This window comes from Macaca fascicularis, chromosome 5 (assembly GCF_037993035.2).
Source record: "Macaca fascicularis isolate 582-1 chromosome 5, T2T-MFA8v1.1".
NCBI lineage: Eukaryota > Metazoa > Chordata > Mammalia > Primates > Cercopithecidae > Macaca > Macaca fascicularis.
The window spans coordinates 54,674,607-54,694,830 of NC_088379.1; the positions used below are offsets into that span (position 1 = coordinate 54,674,607).

General features: G+C 36.0%; 1 protein-coding gene and 1 long non-coding RNA gene across 5 annotated transcripts in view; one reads left to right on the plus strand and one right to left on the minus strand.

The window, feature by feature from the left end:
* Window positions 1-20,224, minus strand: part of LOC107129722 (uncharacterized) — a 384,848-nt gene that overhangs the window by 94,517 nt on the left and 270,107 nt on the right. For 2 of the 4 annotated variants that reach the window (XR_012434845.1, XR_010586840.1), the window contains one exon: window positions 2,284-2,367. The exons of the other annotated variants lie outside the window; for them this stretch is intronic. This is a non-coding gene — a long non-coding RNA (uncharacterized lncRNA). Of the gene's footprint in view, window positions 1-2,283; window positions 2,368-20,224 lie in introns of those variants that run through there. 4 annotated transcript variants of the gene reach the window in all.
* LOC102115629 (V-type proton ATPase catalytic subunit A) lies at window positions 5,031-9,563 on the plus strand. The gene has a single exon (XM_045393233.3). It carries the CDS (start codon window positions 5,093-5,095, stop codon window positions 6,944-6,946), a length of 1,854 nt encoding a protein of 617 aa, XP_045249168.2. The 5' UTR covers window positions 5,031-5,092; the 3' UTR covers window positions 6,947-9,563.

The window sequence follows — 20,224 nt, forward strand, 5'->3', positions numbered from 1 at the left end:
CACAGACAAGTTGATCTGCATCCCAAAGCCTGCCACTAGGGCTATATGAAAATGCTGCCTCACTAATAGAAACACAATATGCAAGATGCCAGTGCATCTCTGTGATTTACAATATGTCTAATGAGCAAACCCAATGAAGAGGTTTGTTGTCTACCATAAAACCAGATGGATGTAAGCAGTGATTAGAAGCAATTAACTCTGTTCAGCACTAAATAACTTTCCGTCATTAATGTACATTTTTCCACCTCATTAGAGGTACGGAGAGCATGAGGTAAGGTGCACTCAATTTGAATTTCAGATATGCATATGTTTGGAGGAAAAAAACCATAAATTTGTAAGGAAAACAGAATACATGTTAACAGAGGCCTTGTATTGAAGCCATTTTTATTCCATCAATACTGGCTTGGGCATGTACTCAATTTTACCAGCCATCCACCACTCCTTAGGTGAATAGGAAGCTCATGAAGTCAAGTTCTGGTAAGAAACACAAGAAGTGGACAATAAACTAGTGACAATGAAGGTAGACTTTCTTTTTATTTGCTGTCAATGTAATAATCTATTCTTTTAAATGATTAGTGATGCCATTTAAAGGAATAAATCTAGAAAATATAATATTGATTATTTAAGATACTTTTTGGGAATTTCAGCGTAAGACATCCAAAAATGTCACTCAGCCCTCCTCTACAAATATCAAGTATATACAACACCATTTCAGTCATTTGATGAATTTATTAAAGAAGAGAGTTTGGCTAACTGATAGCATTAATTAAAAAAATAAACTTTGACTCCACTCACCAAAAAAAAATCTTTCAAAATGTATTGACTTTTAAAGATAATGTAAGAGATGTTCTGGGTCACAGGCTTATAGTATAATATTGAATGAGTAAAGAAGATATACTATGATCTCATACAAACAAAAGCAAGCTCAGGAAAAATGTGCAAATAAATAAAGTATAATAGTATTAACAGATATTCTAGAAAATGGGACTCTGGATGGTTTTATTTTCTTCTTTATTACTCACATTTCCCAACTTTTCTATAGTGTACAATTTTTTGTTCACTTATCTCCTACCTTGCTCCCCAAAGGACTGGATACAGCTTAGAAAGTAAAGTAATTGAGATAAAAAGTAAACATAATTGAGATAATATTTTTAAAATAAAAATTATTATTTGTGTTTATAAATTTTTATAAAGAAGTAATAGAACAGAGTGCTTAAGAGCATGTAATACATGTGTATTTATTTTCTTTTGATGATTATGAATCAGCAATAGTTATGGTTTAACAAAGTCAGTAATAGTCAATAATACAATTCTTCTAAAAATACATTTTAAAAATAATACTTAGAGCTAATGTGTATAATACTTATTCTTTGCCAGGTATTTTTCTAATTTGTACATATTCATTTATTTAATCCTCACTCAATAATTCTATGAGATAAGGACTACTATATCCTCATTTTATAGTTCCTGACTACTTGGACTACTTGTATTCAAGTCCCAGCTCTTGCACTCGCTAGCTGCATGAGCATTTTGAAGCAGATTTGCTGTTTACTGGTTATCGACTTGCCTAAATCCAGTAAAACAGAATATTCACACAGATGACAGGTTACATGCAGCAGGCAGTAAGCAACAATTGGGAGTCCATACCTGAAGGCTCAGGAAAGCTGCCTGGGGTGGATAGAGTCTTACTTGTTCATGCTCCACTTGTACCACAGCTGAGGAACCCCAGAAAACAGCCCAACCTGGGTTTTATACTCCAGGATAGCATAACTTGCTGGGATAAAGCATTAAGGGAAATCCTCTTTTTAGGGGGCACTGGAATAGAGCCTTGGCTGTTCTGGCCAGTCTACTCTTTTCTCAGGATGTTGCATTCCCAGTATATTTTAGTTATTCTTAAGAACTTCCACTAAGGAAAGGGAGGGAACTGGGTTGGCCCGAGGCTACCCAGAGAACTATCCTGCAAACATAAACAAGTCATTCAATGTCTCTGTGCCTCAGTTTCTAGATCTGTAAAACGAGGCATATTAATCCTTATTTATAAGGATTATTAACTAAGTAAATATATGTAAATTGGTGAGAACAATATTTAGAAAAGAGCAGGTACTATACACATTAGCCATTAGTATCACTTCAAAAATAATTTTTAGAAGAAAATTATCATGGACTTTGATGAACAATATGAGAAATTCATGATCAGCAAAAGGAAATAAATACACTGTCTTAGTCTGTTGGTGCTGCTATAAAAGAATATAATAGACTGGGCAATTTATAATGAACAGATATTTATTTGGCTCACTGTTCTGGAGAGTAGGAAGTCTAAGATTGAGGAGGTGGCATCTGGCAAGGGCCTTCTTGCTGCGTCATCCCCTGGTGGAAGGCAGAAGTGCAAGAGAGCATGAGAAATAAGACAGGACTAAACTTGGCCTTTTGTGTGTGTGTGTGTGTGTATATATATATATATATATATATATTTTTTTTTTTAGATGGAGTCTCACTCTGTCACCCAGGCTGGAGTGCATTGGCACCATCTTGGCTCACTGCAAGCTCTACCTCCTGAGTTCATGCCATTCTCCTGCCTCAGCCTCCCAACTAGCTGGAACTACAGGTGCCCACCACCACGCCTGGCTAATTTTTTGTATTTTTAGTAGATACAGGGTTTCACTGTGTTAGCCAGGATGGTCTCAATCTCCTGACCTTGTGATCCGCCCGCCTTGGCCTCCCAAAGTGCTGGGATTACAGGCATGAGCCACCACGCCCAACCCTGATCTTGGCCTTTTATAATAAACCCACTCCCACAGTAATGGCATTAATCCAGTCAGGAGGGGGGACCACTTATGGCCTAATCACCTCTTATTAGGCCCCACCTCCCAACACTGTTGCATTGGGGAATAAGTTTCTAATACATCCTTTTGCAAGGCCAGGGGGTGGTTCATTCAACCAATAGCAAACATATATATCAAATACTGTGAAAGATCCAACTAAATTCCATCATATTGGTCTCCAGTGCATTCATATTTGTTATCAAAATCAAGAGTCCTTAGTACTTCCTTTCAGTAGTAGAGGAATATTTCTATTTTATATGTTCGTGTATCACAATGTGTACTGAAAATCAAGCAGTTTTTTGCAAGTCATCACCATAAAAAATACTCGTGATGGTGTGTTGGTAAATGTTCAGCAACTGGCTCATAGAGGGACATTTGGAACATTTGCAAATTTCTGTGTTGTGGTGGTGTAAATAACCCCACCATGGTTAATTTAAAGCTACCAATGATTTACCATCCAGAAGGCAAAATTCCTGAAAATGTAAGTCAGATAGTAAGAAACAGTACTAGCCAGACCCAGGATATCAGTATTTATTAAGGGCCTACTGCATGTGCTACAAACTGGGCACTCCATAAATAAGTGGAAACATGAATGACTTGTGTTTCTAAAATGATGTCATTGGTGTTTCTGTGAAGGTGAGCAATTATAATGAATAGAGCTAGTTGTAAGCATAACCAAAACAACAAATGGAGAAGTAAAGGACATAAGGGATTCCATGTACTTGACCCTCATCTAGTTTAGAACCAGCTTGAAAAAGAAAATAAATAGCTGGATTTTGTTTAGAAAGATCAGCAGATAAATGATGTCTTCTCCCATATGATATTCTGGCATATAAACTATAAGATAATCAACTAAATTGAAACACACAAATAAATAAGAGTTTAACTATATTTTAATCATGTGAAGTTCATTTTATATGAGTCATATAAAATGTAAAACAAAAGCTTCCTATTCTTACCATATTATGCATAAATGGGATAGTTTATGCTGATAAAATTTCAAATATTAATTTTAGGAAAAGGGGTTTTTCCAAATCTGAATTTATAAAGTTTTGAAATGACAGACTACATGGTATCCTCAAGCCATGGCTCTGATTATCGGAATCCCTAAAGAAAAAAAAAAAAAAGTTAACTACACATCACATCAACTGATGACTTTTACTGCTTATATTTCTGATCCACATGTACTTGCCTGCCTATACATATTAATGTTTCAGCATGTAGCAAAATAACTGAGTCCCCAAAGCTCTTATTACTACTACTATCTGTCCTATGAATACAGTTGTCACCCAGTGCTTTTGGCAGTTGCTGAAGTTAATTTGTTAGCTTGATACTCCCATCCAACACGTTGCTCTTTCATTGTGATAATAATTAACCAGTATAAAATTTTTTATACCCTGGAATCAATGTAAAAGTAAGTGAGTGTCCAGTTTATGAGTACTGTATTTGGTGTTATGAAGAATAAAGAAAATGGTATATAATATGATCACTGTTCCAAGGAGTTTACAATCTAATTGTGGAGATAAGATTAAGCTTTATGGACAAAATGACACTATACAGTTATAATATAGTGGTCCTCCTTTACCCTTGGGGGATATGTTTTAAGACCACTAATGCATGCCTGAAACTGTGAAGAGTACTGAACCCTTTATATACTGTCTCTCTCTCTCTCTCTCTCTCTATATATATATATATATATATACCTATGATAAAGCTGAACTTATAAACTAGGCACAGTAAGAAATTAACAACAGTAGCTAATAATAAAATAAAACAATGATAATAATACATTGGATTATACATTATGTGACTATGAATTCTCTCTTTCCTCTCTCAAAATATTTTAATATTTTTGGATTACAGTTGACCATGAACTGAAACCATGTAAAGTGAAACTGTGGATAGGAGGAGACTACCGTGTTCAAGGAAGATTTAGCCTTTCATTAACCTCATCTTTGACAACCCACGAAGCAAACAAACAAGCAAAATCTTTGCAAGGCTTTGCAAAGGCTATGTACATGACAAGGCCTTTGCAAGAAAGGAAGCCTTGAGTGCTCACTTGGCAATTATTTCCTACTTTTATAACATCCCAACAAACTAGGCTACGTAATTCAAGCCAACAACGGATTTCGAAGTATCAAAATAGACCTTGGGAGAAATAATGGCCCACAGTAAAAGGAAAAGAAATACTTTAATAATAGGGAAAATAGAGCCTCTCGGTCCTCGGTCGGTACGGTCTCTGCACCTCGCGCCCCAGCAGGTAAACTAACATGGATTTTTCCAAGCTACCCAAAATACTCGATGAAGATAAAGAAAGCACATTTGGTTATGTACATGGGGTCTCAGGACCTGTGGTTACAGCCTGTGACATGGCGGGTGCAGCCATGTATGAGCTGGTGAGAGTGGGCCACAGCGAGTTGGTTGGAGAGATTATTCGATTGGAGGGTGACATGGCTACTATTCAGGTGTATGAAGAAACTTCTGGTGTTTCCGTTGGAGATCCTGTACTTCGCACTGGTAAACCCCTCTCTGTAGAGCTTGGTCCTGGCATTATGGGAGCCATTTTTGATGGTATTCAAAGACCTTTGTCGGATATCAGCAGTCAGACCCAAAGCATCTACATCCCCAGAGGAGTAAACGTGTCTGCTCTTAGCAGAGATATCAAATGGGACTTTACACCTTGCAAAAACCTACGGGTTGGTAGTCATATCACTGGCGGAGACATTTATGGAATTGTCAATGAGAACTCGCTTATCAAACACAAAATCATGTTACCCCCACGAAACAGAGGAACTGTAACTTATATTGCTCCACCTGGGAATTATGATACCTCTGATGTTGTCTTGGAGCTTGAATTTGAAGGTGTAAAGGAAAAGTTCACCATGGTGCAAGTATGGCCTGTACATCAAGTTCGACCTGTCACTGAGAAGCTGCCAGCCAATCATCCTCTGTTGACTGGCCAGAGAGTCCTTGATGCCCTTTTTCCGTGTGTCCAGGGAGGAACTACTGCTATCCCGGGAGCCTTTGGCTGTGGAAAGACAGTGATATCACAGTCTCTATCCAAGTATTCTAACAGTGATGTAATCATCTATGTAGGATGTGGTGAAAGAGGAAATGAGATGTCTGAAGTCCTCCGGGACTTCCCAGAGCTCACAATGGAGGTTGATGGTAAGGTAGAGTCAATTATGAAGAGGACAGCTTTGGCAGCCAATACCTCCAATATGCCTGTTGCTGCTAGAGAAGCCTCTATTTATACTGGAATCACACTGTCCGAGTACTTCCGTGACATGGGCTATCATGTCAGTATGATGGCTGACTCTACCTCTAGATGGGCTGAGGCCCTTAGAGAAATCTCTGGTCGTTTAGCTGAAATGCCTGCAGATAGTGGATATCCAGCCTATCTTGGTGCCCGTCTGGCCTCTTTTTATGAACGAGCAGGCAGGGTGAAATGTCTTGGAAATCCTGAAAGAGAAGGGAGTGTCAGCATTGTAGGAGCAGTTTCTCCACCTGGTGGTGATTTTTCTGATCCAGTTACATCTGCCACTCTTGGTATCGTTCAGGTGTTCTGGGGCTTAGATAAGAAACTAGCTCAGCGTAAGCATTTCCCCTCTGTCAATTGGCTCATCAGCTACAGCAAGTATATGCGTGCCTTGGATGAATACTATGACAAACACTTCACAGAGTTCGTTCCTCTGAGGACCAAAGCTAAGGAAATTCTGCAGGAAGAAGAAGACCTGGCAGAAATTGTACAGCTTGTCGGAAAGGCTTCTTTGGCAGAAACAGATAAAATCACTCTGGAGGTAGCAAAACTTATCAAAGATGATTTCCTACAACAAAATGGATATACTCCTTATGACAGGTTCTGCCCATTCTACAAGACAGTAGGGATGCTGTCCAACATGATTGCATTTTACGATATGGCTCGTAGAGCTGTTGAAACCACTGCCCAGAGTGACAATAAAATCACATGGTCCATTATTCGTGAACACATGGGAGACATCCTCTATAAACTTTCCTCCATGAAATTCAAGGATCCACTGAAAGATGGTGAGGCAAAGATCAAGAGCGACTATGCACAACTTCTTGAAGATATGCAGAATGCATTCCGTAGCCTTGAAGATTAGAAGCCTTGAAGATTAGAACTGTGATTTCCTTTTCCTCAACAAGCTCCTATGTGTATATTTTCCTGAATTTCTCATCTCAAACCCTTTGCTTCTTTATTGTGCAGCTTTGAGACTAGTGCCTATGTGTGTTATTTGTTTCCCTGTTTTTCTGGTAGGTCTTATATAAAACTAACATTCCTTTGTTCTAGTGTTGTGAAGGGCCTCCCTCTTCCTCTATCTGAAGTGGTGAATGTAGTAAATATATATTATGGTCACACTACTGTAAACTTGTATGTAGGGTGATGACCCTCTTTGTCCTAGGTGTGCCCTTATCTCTATTAAATTGTAAACAGGACTACTGCATGTACTCTCTTTGCAGTGAATTTGGAATGGAAGGCCAGGTTTCTATAACTTTTGAACAGGTACTTTGTGAAATGACTCAATATCTATTGTGGTAAGCTCATTGGCAGCTTAGCATTTTGCAGAGGAATTGCTTTGCAGGAAATATTTAATTTTCAAAAAACATAATGATTAATGTTCCAATTATGCATCGCTTCCCCCACTATAAATCAGGAATATTTGTGAGAAACTATTGGGAACTATGCTCTTTTTATTTTTATTTTTTATTTATTTTATTTTTTTTGAGACAGAGTTTCACTCTTGTTGCCCAGGCTGGGGTGCGATGGCACGATCTTGGCTCACTGCAACCTCAGCCTCCCGGGTTCAAGCGATTCTCCTGCCTCAGCCTCCCTGGTAGCTGGGATTATACAGGCATGCTTCACCATGCCCAGCTAATTTTGTATTTTTAATAGAAACGGGGTTTCACCATATTGGTCAGGCTGGTCTCGAACTCCCAACCTCAGGTGATCCGCCCGCCTCGGCCTCCCAAAGTGCTGGGATTACAGGCATAAGCTACCACGCCCGGCCGGGGACTATACTCTTTTTAAAATAGACATTTGTGGGGCTCACACAATATATGAAACAGTACCCTCTAAAAAAGAGAAGAAAAGAATCAGGCGGTCAAACTTAGAGCAACATTGTCTTATTAAAGCATAGTTTATTTCACTAGAAAAAATTTAGTATCAAGGACTATTATATACTTCATTACTAGAAGTTCTTTTTAAAATTACATTTAAAACAATCACTGAAAACTTGATCCACATCACACCTTCTTAATTTTCCTTAAACATCTTGGAAGCCTAAGCTTCTGAGAATCATGTGGCAAGTGTGATGGGCAGTAAAATAGCAGAGATTTTAGTAGCAATTAAAGGCTGTTTGCACCTTTAAGGACCAGCTGGGCTATAGTGATTCCTGGGGCCAAAGTGGCATTATGTTTTTACGAAATAATGACGTGTCACATGTTTGCATGTTTGTTTGCTTGTTGAATTTTTGAACAGCCAGTTAACCAATCACAGAAAATATTACTTTCTTTCATATGGTTTTTGGTTCACTGGCTTAAGAGGTTTCTCAGACTATCTATGGCCACAGCAGCATACCAGTTTCCATCCTAATAGGAATGAAATTAATTTTGTATCTACTGATAACAGAATCTGCATCACATGAAAAAAAAAAGATCATTTTATCCATCTTTTAAGTATATGTTTAAAATAATAATTTATGTGTCTGCATATTGCAGAACAGCTCTGAGAGCAACAGTTTCCCATTAACTCTTTCTGACCAGTAGTGCTGGCACCATTGCTTCCTCTTTGGGTAGAGGAAAGGGTGTGTGAACATGGCTAACAATCTCAAATACCCAAATTGTGATAGCATAAATGAAGTATTTATTTTATGCCTCAGTATATTATTATTTAATTTTTTAGGTAATGCCTATATGTTGATCTATTAAGGAAAGAAGCAATCAGTAGAGAATTCAGGATAGTTTTGTTTAAATTCTTGCAGATTACATGTTTTTACAGTGGCCTGCTATTGAGGAAAGGTTTTCTTCCATACAACTTGTTTTAACCTTTGAGAACATTGACAGAAATTATGCAATGGTTTGTTGAGATGCGGACTTAATGGTGCTGTTTAATCAGTTTGCTTCCAAAGTGGCCTACCCAAGAGGCCCTAAGACTAGTAGAAATTAAAAGGATTTCAAAAACTTTCTATTCCTTTCTTAAACCTACCAGCAAGCTAGGATTGTGATAGCAATGAATGGTATGATGAAGAAAGTTTGACCAAATTTGTTTTTTTGTTGTTGTTTTGAATTTGAAATCATTCTTATTCCCTTTAAGAATGTTTATGTATGAGTGTGAAGATGCTAGCGAACCTACGCTCAGAGATTCATCGTAAGTCTCTCTTCACCTGTTACAGAATTTCAGATTGGTCATTGATAGTATGTATTTCTTTAGTAAGAATGTGTTAAAATTACAATGATCTTTTAAAAAGATGATGCGGTTCTATATTTATTGTGCTGTGTCTGGTCCTAAGTGGAGCCAGTTAAACAAGTTTCCTATGTATTTTTCCAGTGTTAAATCTCACCCATTGTACTTCGAAAATTTCCTTCCATCCTGAATAACGAATAGAAGAGGCCATATATATTGCCTCCTTATCCTTGAGATTTCACTATGTTTATGTTAAAAGTTGTGTATAATTGTTAAAATCTGTGAAAGAATAAAAAGTGGATTTAAATTTAAAAAAATAATAATAATAATAGGGAAAATAGTCCTATATATTTTAATGAAGCATTTCAAAGAGCACTACATTTGACTAATAAAAATTATTGTTCATAATGTTGACCCTGAATCATCAGGAAACTGTGAAATTAGAATAATCTGTTTTAAATGGCAAGGAGGCATGTAAAATGTCTTTTGAAAATGTTTCATTCAAAACAGCTAAGTTGTAGTGCTTATGACAGGGTATCTGCTATTCAGAATTTCTTATGCTCCCTGTGTTTAACATAGCAAAGGTTTCACTGTATATTTTTGTTCTAGAAAATTCCAGGGAGACACCTGGCATTGGCAGAATCTTTTTAAGCTTATGAGAAGAGCCCTCATGAGTCAGAAAAGTTGACATGTCTTTCTAGACTATCTTCCAAGATGAGATGTTTATAAACTCACAACTTTGGGGAAGTTTACCAAATGGTGATAAGAAGATGGTCAATTCTAGACCCATTAAAATGGATGACGTTCTAAGGAATTTACCTTGGTTCTTCTGTTTTTCTGCAAAGTGAGCCATTCAGGCATTGCATCTTCTGAAATTTCCTCGCCTCTTTCAGGGAAGCATATTGGGACAGAGCTTGCCAGCTGTCTGCTCCCTTTGCCTTCTGCTGCCATTATCCTGAGGTACCGCCCCACCTTCTGGCCCTCCAGCTTGTGGGGGGGTGGGGAATAGGGAGGAGAACAGAACTCTCCCTGCCTCTGACATGCATAACACAATGAAAAGAGCAGAAGGAATGTATATCTATACATATATTTGTCTCTGTCTACATATAGACATACATAGACTGATAGTACGAGTGTGTGCATGTATATGCATGTGAATCCACATGCCCAATGCCAGAATATCTCTATATGTATATATACACGGTATATATTCCATATGCTCTTTCTTTCTGCAGCACACATATGCAGCTGGGAATAACTACTGTGAAAAAAAATTACATACTCACCAAAGACAAATTATGAAGCAGAAACAAGAATATATGGAATGTAGCTATTATAAATTCTTCTCATCTGCTGCCTGCCTTTATTAGAACATGCTCATGTAGCTTAAGAAAATATCTAGCGTTTTATATTGCATGCATATAAAACCTCCTCTTTTCCCTCAGTCTCATGTTTTACACAAGCTCAGCCAGTCACTTAAGCTGGTTCTGGACTGACAACTAATGTAATCAAAAGGTTTAAAGAAACATAATAAATACTTAATGCTGAATTAGAATGGTTATATAGATTACTGGGCAAAAAAAGCACTGTACAGTTTGAGCAAATAAAAAGATGACAGGATTCCATAATAGACAAATGTGTGTAATGACTACTATGTGCAAGTCACTGCACAAAACACCCGGGCATCTACTGTGTCGTTTAATCCTCACCTGCCCCTATGCGGTTATTACCATTACTCTCGCCATTTTACAGATAAAAAAAGCGGGGTTTAGAGAGACTAAATAACTGACCTATTGGGCCGGGATCTGGCTACAGTATGTCTGCCTCCAGAGCCTTTCTTCTTAAACACCATCTTATGCTGCCGCTCACCCAGGGTATATTAAGACATCTAACATATATAGAAGCATGTGCTGTGCATATAGGAATATAAAAGCATATGATACTAGTCTAGGTGGTGGAAGCTAACCCTTCCTTTTAAATTTGTGTTTTTTCATTCCTTTACCATAAGTAGTTGATAAATTTCATGATGCACAATTTTGTAAGGTCCTCTGAGCAGGCTACACCACGGTCAGGCCATTATGACCCCTGTGACCCACACGTACACATCCAGAAGGTCTCCTGGAGCCAGAAAGTCTGGGACAACAGGAAAACTACTAAGGAAGAAAGAACAGCTAGTTCCTGTCTTAGCTGATTAGCCAACTTTGCAACATTCTACCATTGTAACATGCTCTTCCCTAACTGATCAATCGACCTCGCAACACTGTGCCCTGTGACCCCTCCCACCTTGTGATAATGTACCTTGTGACATTCTTCCCCTGCCAGCAATAAATGGCCCCTAACTGTAACTTTCCACTGCTTAGCCCTAACCTATAAAACTAGCTCCAATCCCACCACCCTCCACTGACTCCCTTTTCAGACTCAGCCGGCTTGCAGTCGAGTGAATAAACAGTCTTGTTGCTCACACTTAGCCTGTTCAGGTTGTCTCTTCAATCAGACGCACGCATAACAAATTTAATCAGTGGTTTTTTTTTTTTTTTTTAGAACAAGTCTTGTTCTGTCGCCCAGTCTGGAGTGAAGCAGCGTGATCTCAGCTAACTGCAATGTCCCCCTTCCAGGTTCAAGGGATTCTCTTACTTCAGCCTCCCTAGTAGCTGCAATTACAGGTGTGCGCCACCACGCCTGGCTAATTTTTGTATTTTTAGTAGAGATGAAGTTATGCCATGTTTGCCAGGCCTGTCTCCAACTCCTGGCCTCAAGCAATCTGCCCACCTCCATCTCTGAAACTATCCGGATTATACATGTGAGCCACGACGCCCAGCCCTGACCAATGTAATCTAAACTGGGTTATTGAGGGTTCAGTTACAATGAATCTGATGTAATTTTTAACTCAAATTTTAAAATAACTAGAAGTGTGCAACTTAAATAAGCATTAAAATTGTAGAAACAATTCCTTTTTTTCCTACTTATATATTAACTCTTATTATAAAAATTTATCAGGATAATAGTGGCTTACTGACTCAGAGTGACAACAATAAGCTGAATACTTTCCCAGCATTTGCAATGGTCCCTCTGGGGAGTTGGGTTGGGTGTTCAGTGGATGTATTAACTATTTTGGGCCACCACAATACACTGAATAGCCTTTAATGGCCTGAAAATACAGGTGATTAAGCATTCATAGGCCAAGTGACAAATGGCAGCAATCCCAAACCATTTCTCAATGGAGACTTCTTGTTTAGGAATTTATAAGGAAGTAATCACTTAGTAAGATCTATCACCCACTTCAAATGCTTCAATTATTCATCTCACTAACACATTGAGCTTAATTCTCCTCGGTGTCTAAATTGCTTCCTGATATTAATTTAAGGGCTTGAGGAGTGATCCTAACTCATTTAGGCCACTTGCTGCTGTTAAGACTTGTGAAATGTATTTCAGGATATGATGCAATTCAGCCGACATTTTCAAAAATTGTTCAGCCCACAAACTTCTCACTAGCCTGTCCATTTACAAAGTTCAGGCAGTTAAGACAGTAAGTTTAGTACATAATCCCTGCAACTATATAAAATACATTATTATTAGAAAAAAATTATGCAAGCCTGAAAATTGTGTTCCAGAAGCAAAGGGCAGTTTTGGTTTTTTGGGTTTTTTTTTTTTTTGGCAGTTAGATAATTTTTTGAGATCACTTTCAATCTCCTAATCTCCAAATTTGGGGGGAATTTTTTGATTTTATTTTATTTATTTTTATTTTCTTTGGATTTTATTTTTAAAATCCAAATTATTAGTTTTAGCTGGAATTCCTTCATTTTTTTTAAACTTATAATCTAAATTTCCATAAAGAGGTATTATCCTATTTAGCCAAAATATTCATACATGGAATATGTATAACCCTATGCAAATGTATTACTTTAAATATAAAATATTAAGTTAATAAAGCAATGAATATTAGGTTAGGAACAAAATTGAGTTTGGAAAAAAATCTAGAACTACTTCCTGGACTTAATCTCTCCTTTTATAGATGCAGAGTAATCATCTGTGCAAGAATAAATTTAGCTTAGAGGCTTTTCTTTCATATGTGGGCTAAAGCCCACCCTTTGTCCAATAGAAGTGAAAAGCATGTATATCTATTTCAATCAGAAATGCAAAATATCTGTACTGGAAGTCCTTTATAGAAAATATAACCTTGAACTTTCAAATAATCATGGTACTTTATAACTATGTTGCATCCTAGCAGCTAAGTCTTATGGTAGGTTCTCATTAAGTATTATCACGTATTATTAAAACAAACAAACAAACAAACAAAACTTGTTAAGAGTGTTAATATTATTATATTATTTTTCAGATTAGAACACTGAGGCTTATAGAGTTTAAATGCCTTTCTGGAAATGATTTAGCTAGAAAGAGGCCAAGTGAGGAAAAAACCAGGCCGCTTGATTCCAAAGTTGGAGCCCTTGCAATATTCTGTTCCTCCTGTCCAGTTCTTACTGAAAGGCAAGTTTTGCGAAAATGCACTTATTTAAGACTATCTGGAAGTCAGGTAGCTCTTCTATTTCTGTAAATATTCTGTTTCAACTTTATTTATATGTCATGCTTAAAAACCATAATTTGATCTTTGTACAACTGCTTTAAAAGGAATTATCCTTCAATGTTTGATACTTACTTACACTGAGGATCATATTACAACTGGCATATAAAATTCATAATATAGAGAAGATGTTGAAGATATCATCCACCCCATAAAAAGACAGTCCTCCTTTTTTGTTTTTTTAAATGAAGAACAATGTTCTTTTTCTTTATAAAACAATATGTCATGGAAGAAAATTAGAAGACAGTAGGAAAAATGAATGTTAAAAGCACTCATAATCCCAACATTCAGCGGTCACTAATGACAACCCTTTGAAGTGTAACTTTCTTGATTAGTTGAGTATGCTAACATATTAAAGAGCATGTTAGGTGTATTAGTCTGCTTGGGCTGCCGTAACAAAATTTCACTTAAACAACAGAAATTTATTTTCTCATAGCTCCGAAGACTAGAAGTCCAAGATCATCATGCCAGCAGAGTTGGTTTCTTGTGAAGCCTCTCTTCCTGGCCTGAAGATGTTGACTTCTTGCTGTTTGCAATCATCCAGGAAATGCAAAAACAAAAATAGATGTTGGCACAAATGCAGTGAAAACGGAGAACTTAAACATTGTTGGTGGGAATGTAAATTAGTACAACCTCAATGGAAAACAATGTGGAGATTTCCCAAAGAACTAAAAGTAGACCTACCATTCGATCCAGCAAACCCACTACTGGGTATTGACTTAAAGGAAAATAAATCACCTATATCAAAAATACAACCTCACTTATATATTTATTGCAGCACATTTCACAATTATAAAGGTGAATCAACCTATGTTCCCATCAACTGTTAAGTGGATAAAGAAAATGTGGTATGTATACATAACACAGATGAAAGAAATCATATATATGTAATTTCTTTATATACATACACACACACACCATGGAATAATATGTGTGTGTGTGTGTGTACACACCATGGAATATTAGCCATAAAAAGGAACAAAACAATGTTTTTTGCAGCAAGTCGGATGGAACTGGAGGCCATTATCCTAAATGAAGTAACTCAGGATGAAAAATCAAATACCGCATGTTCTTACTTATAAGTAGGAGCTAAGCTATGGGTATGCAAAGGCATACAGAATGGTATAATGGACACTGGAGACTCAGAAAGGGAGTGGGTGGGAGGAGGGTAAGGGACTAAAAATGAACTACTATGTACAGTGTGCACTTTTGGGTGACAGGTACACTAAAAGCCCAGACTTCACCACTAAACAATTTATCTGTGTAACCCAAAACCACTTATACACCTAAATTTATTGAAATAAAAGTAGAAGGTGAGAAGGAAGGGAGGTAGGGAGGAAGGGAGGGAGGGAGGGACGGAGGGAGGGAGGAAGGGAGGAAGGAAGGAAGGAAGGAAGGAAGGAAGGAAGGAAGGAAGGAAGGAAGGAAGGAAGGAAGGAAAAAAGAGGGAAAGGAGGGAAGTTCAGACATTCAACTTATGAATTTTGTGGGCACACAATTCAGTCCGTACATTAGGTATAGAATAACATTTCATATAGTGTGTTGTAACCTGATTTTTCTCTAACCATAATATTGTGTATATCTTGTCCTGACAAGAAATATTATCCATAGTTTTATTGTTATACTGATAATATGTGATGTACCATAATTTATTGAAATAAAACCTTCATTGTTGTGTAAATACATCTGAATTTTCCTTAGTGTAAACAACACTGTCATGAGCTTTTTTGCAGCTACCAAATATTTGTTTGTATCTTGGATTATTTCCTGATATCATATTTCTAGTAGAAGAATTGCCAAGTCATATAGTAAGCAGGCTATTAAGACTTTTTATATACATTGTCAAAACACCTTTCAGAAAAGTTCTATCAGTTTACATACTCAGTAGCAGTGCTTGAGACTGCAAGTTTCCCGAATCCTCACAAAAATGAATATTATTTTAATTTACGCCCATTTAATATGCAAACATTTTCCATTTGATGTTCCAATTTGCACTTCTATTTCTAATGATAAAAGAGTTTTCTAATTTTTTTAGTCATTTGTATTTTCTCTTTTGAGGATTGCCTGTTCATATCCCTTGTCTCTTTTTCTATTAAAAGGTTCACTTTTTTGTCATTGAAATATGTGAGAACTATTAACTCTTTGAGTGTCACATCTATTTCAAACATATTTTCAGTTTACTTGCTTTTTATTGTATATAAAATGTTTTCTGATATTTTTAATATTTTTGAAGAACTTGTCTACTGAACTTTTTCACTATGATGTCTGCCCCTGTGGTTATACATAGAAGAAGTGTCATAGTTAGTGTTCTCTTAAAAAAAAAAAAAAAAAAACAGGGAAAAGCTTTTGCTTAGATCTCAGTGTCAGAAATAGTGTGCTTCTCCAGAACAATGGTGTGTTTTTGTCTTACAAACACTGTGCATCTTATAATTGATTTTCTTTCTTTCTTTCGTCTGACTACAAGTAGAAACAAATTTATAACCTACCTCCAACAACTACATAAAACATGTAGTGTGGGTACTTCTGTAGGATAATACAAAGGATTATTTTCTTACATTTATTTCCACTCATCAAAGTTTCCTTGACTATTTACAATACTTTCCTAATGTGTGTACGTGTGTGCATGCAGGTGCATGTATGTGTTGCAAGATGCTTCAAATGCCTTCGGAGTTCAGAATACATTCATTTGACTACCCTTAATGGATTCAAAATTTCATTATTTGATCAAAGATATTAAATAAAAGGAAATCAACTGAAGTTTGAAGCCTTTTTTTTGAGACTTGGATATTTTTCCATGGTTTATAAACTGGTTTGAAGATAATTCTGCAAGCAAAGCTTTATAAATGAAAACACATCATTAGAAGAAATACTCAGAAACTCCAGAAAAAAATTAAGCACAAAAGTTTTAATTATGGCTTTACATATATGTTTGAAATCAGCATTATGCTTTCACAGATCAACTTGTAGCCATACATTTGGCTTCTAATACCCACATGCAATGTTTTCAACATACCTACATTCTATATGCATAGCAATTCACAGTACTTAAATAGAAAGATTGTAGGTTTACCTCACTAATAAGACTACATTAAAGAGTGTACCAAATGATTGTATGGCTCTAATAAAAAATCTGAATAGCCATAGAAATGAACTTTAGCTTTCAACTGTTTTAAGTGCAACAATGCAACAGAAATACATAACAATTCTAAATCTGTTAGAAAGATTCCTATATATTAACAATCAGGTCAGGTTCAGTTACTTGGTGGTTCACATATCCTGAATAATTACACAGATATATATTTATATATTATAGAATATATATATTATATAGATATATAAAACTATATATATGGATGTGTGTGTGTGTGTGTGTGTGTGTAAGTTTACATTATGGCCAATGAAAAGACTTTCAGAAAATGAACTCCACTTTATGTTCATAAAATCAAAGACCTTAGGTCCAGTTGAGAAAAACACTATAAACTCAGGGAAGGGTAAACAACGCCTACACGTCTCAGGACTCATCTATTTAAAAATATAATGAGGACAACAGTATTAGAAAGAACACTGCATAACATAATGTCCTACAGATTCATCCACATTGCAAATGACAGAATTTTATTCTCCTTTATAGATGGATAGTATTACATTGTATACATACATACCACATTTTCTTTATCCATTCATTCATAGAAAATAAGCCAGGCATAGAAACACAAACATTGCATGATCTGACTCATACACAGAGTCTAAAAAGGTTGATCTCATAGAAGTAGAGAGTAGAATGGTGGTTACCAGAGGCTGGGAAGGATAGAAGTAAGGGAAGGAGTAGGAGAGGATTTTGAATGTTATTACCACAAATAAATGATAAATGTTTAAAATGATGGATATGCTAATTACCCTGATTTTATTATTATATAATGTATTCATGCATTGAAACTTCACACTGTACCCCACAATATGTACAATTATTATGTGTCAATTATAAATAAAATAAAACTTAAAAAAGGAAAGACATTACAGGATGAAGCTGAAGTTATTTTTTTGATAACTTTACAGTATTGCTAATATTCCTCATTGGGAAACTACTCTAAATAACTCAATAGCTATTTGAAGGTGCTTTAAAAATTCATTATATATTTTACGTATATAAATTTGAGCCTAAAGTTCATAGTAATATTTTAAAGAACTGAAAGAACAAATATTCACATGGAATATTTACAGGGAATATCTAAGGCAAGTGGGGAGGATTTCAATCACGTAAAAATTTAAAAAGTCCCAAACACCAAAAACATAAGCAATGTCAAAATAAAAGTGAAAAACTGAAACATACATATGACAGGCAAAGGGTTTTTACCTTTAATATAAAAAGAGTTCTTAAAAAATCAGTGTGAAAAAATTAACATCCTGGTACAAAACCTGGCAAAGATCAGATTCATAAAGTAAGTAAAATAAATATGAACAGAGCAAGTATTAATGTAAATTAAAACAAGATTCTATGTTTTAGTTATCAGTACTCAATATTGTTGAAAAACTATTGAAATCAGCAATCTCATTTACTGCTGGTACATTCGATGTGGTATTTCTGTAAAGAAATGTTGCTATGCGTATAAAGAATCTTAAGCAGAAATTCATTGTTCTTGACGTAGTAATACTACTCCTGAGAATCTACCATAAGGAAATTTGCCCAAAGAGTTTTAGAAAGATGTTTTTACAGCATGATTTATAATGGAGAATTTGGGAATAATCTAAAGGTTCAATGGGTAAATAAATTAAGAAACAGCCATGCATTATATTTTGAAATAGTTTAAAACCTTATTTTCAAAGAATAGCATGAAACATAAGGAAAAATTTGTGAAGAATCTTAAGAAAAAAACCCAGAATATAAAATGCTATATATGGTATAAAAGGAACTTATAAAAGTTATAAATTTAACATAGAACTGTATATACATACATAAAAATACACATATGTATAATATATATGGCTTATTACACATCTATTTTCATGTATTTTTGAATTGGGACTTTTATTTGACTTCTCTGAATACAATAAAGTGCAGTGGAAAACAATTTTGTCATGAGCTAGGAAAAAATACCAGAAACATCTGCATCAATGAAAAGCCCAGGATTTCACTGTGAGTTGCATGGGTGAAAGGCTTGGAAAGCATAGTAGGGTCTAACTGGAAGAACAAGAAGAATCAATGACAAGAAAACTCAATTTATAATCAAACTATTTTTATAATTGTTTGACTGAGTCATTTCCAGCCACAGGGTCTCTAATTGCAAGTGCTGTGCAGTTTCCCACGTTAAACCTTTCATCTCTCCCACGGCTTCTGTAGGGAAAGCAACTTCCCTAAATGTTCTCCTAGTATCTCTTCTAAGTAACTCCTACCCATCCTTCGGATCTCAAATATCACTTCTTTCAGGAAGCCAGAAACCTACTCAGAACAGGTCAAGTTTCCATTTTATACAATACCTTTGCAGTTTTATCCTTCCCTATTGTAGTTAATTCCAATGTAATTTAATAATTAAATGGATGATTCGTTGCTGAATGCCTTCTTCCCTCTTTCTCAGAACAAAAATTCTATGAGGGTAGAAATCAACCTCGTCTTGTTCACTACTCTGCCCCCAAGGCCCAGCAAATAACAATAGGCAGCACATTACTATGTGTCAAGTATTCTTCTGAGTTTTTTAGGTATATTAATTTATTTAATCTTCATAACAATCCTATAAGGGAGTTATAATTATCTTCATTTTACAAAGGAAGGAACTGAGGCACAGAGGTCCCAGGTCACACAACTAGCAAATGTCTGGGCCAAGATTCTAGCCCAAGCTGTCTGGCCTCCTTAACCATGATCTATGCCTTCTCGTTGTAGGTACCCCATAAATATCTGAATAAATATTTGAAGAAATGAATGAGGAAGCACATTAGCAATAAAATGTGTATTTGCTATGAATTAAGCACCAGCAGAAACATGCCCTATAACAGCTGTAGCTCATCATTTCATGGTCACCTGATCATAACAGATGCAGAGGACTCCAGTCCTATAATAGGAATACCATGAACAAAGCTCCATAGACACCCTCATTAGAAATTCAATTATAATGATTTCCTTAGAATAATAGACTATTTGAGACTTTAGATTTTAGTGACAGAAATCTGAAATTAAAAGATTTGGAGAAAGGGCATAAATGGGTTTATAACACATATATGCATCAACTCTAATTATAACAACTGACCATCCACAAAGCTCTCGCATTTTTGTATGCTCTTATTTCTTGTTGAAATCAGCTTTGAAAGAGGGTCTGTAATTGCAAACAAGTTGTGCAGAATAAACAAGCCATTATTGTAATGAGGATAATTCTTGCTGAGGATTATTTTTAAAAGCCAAATTATAGA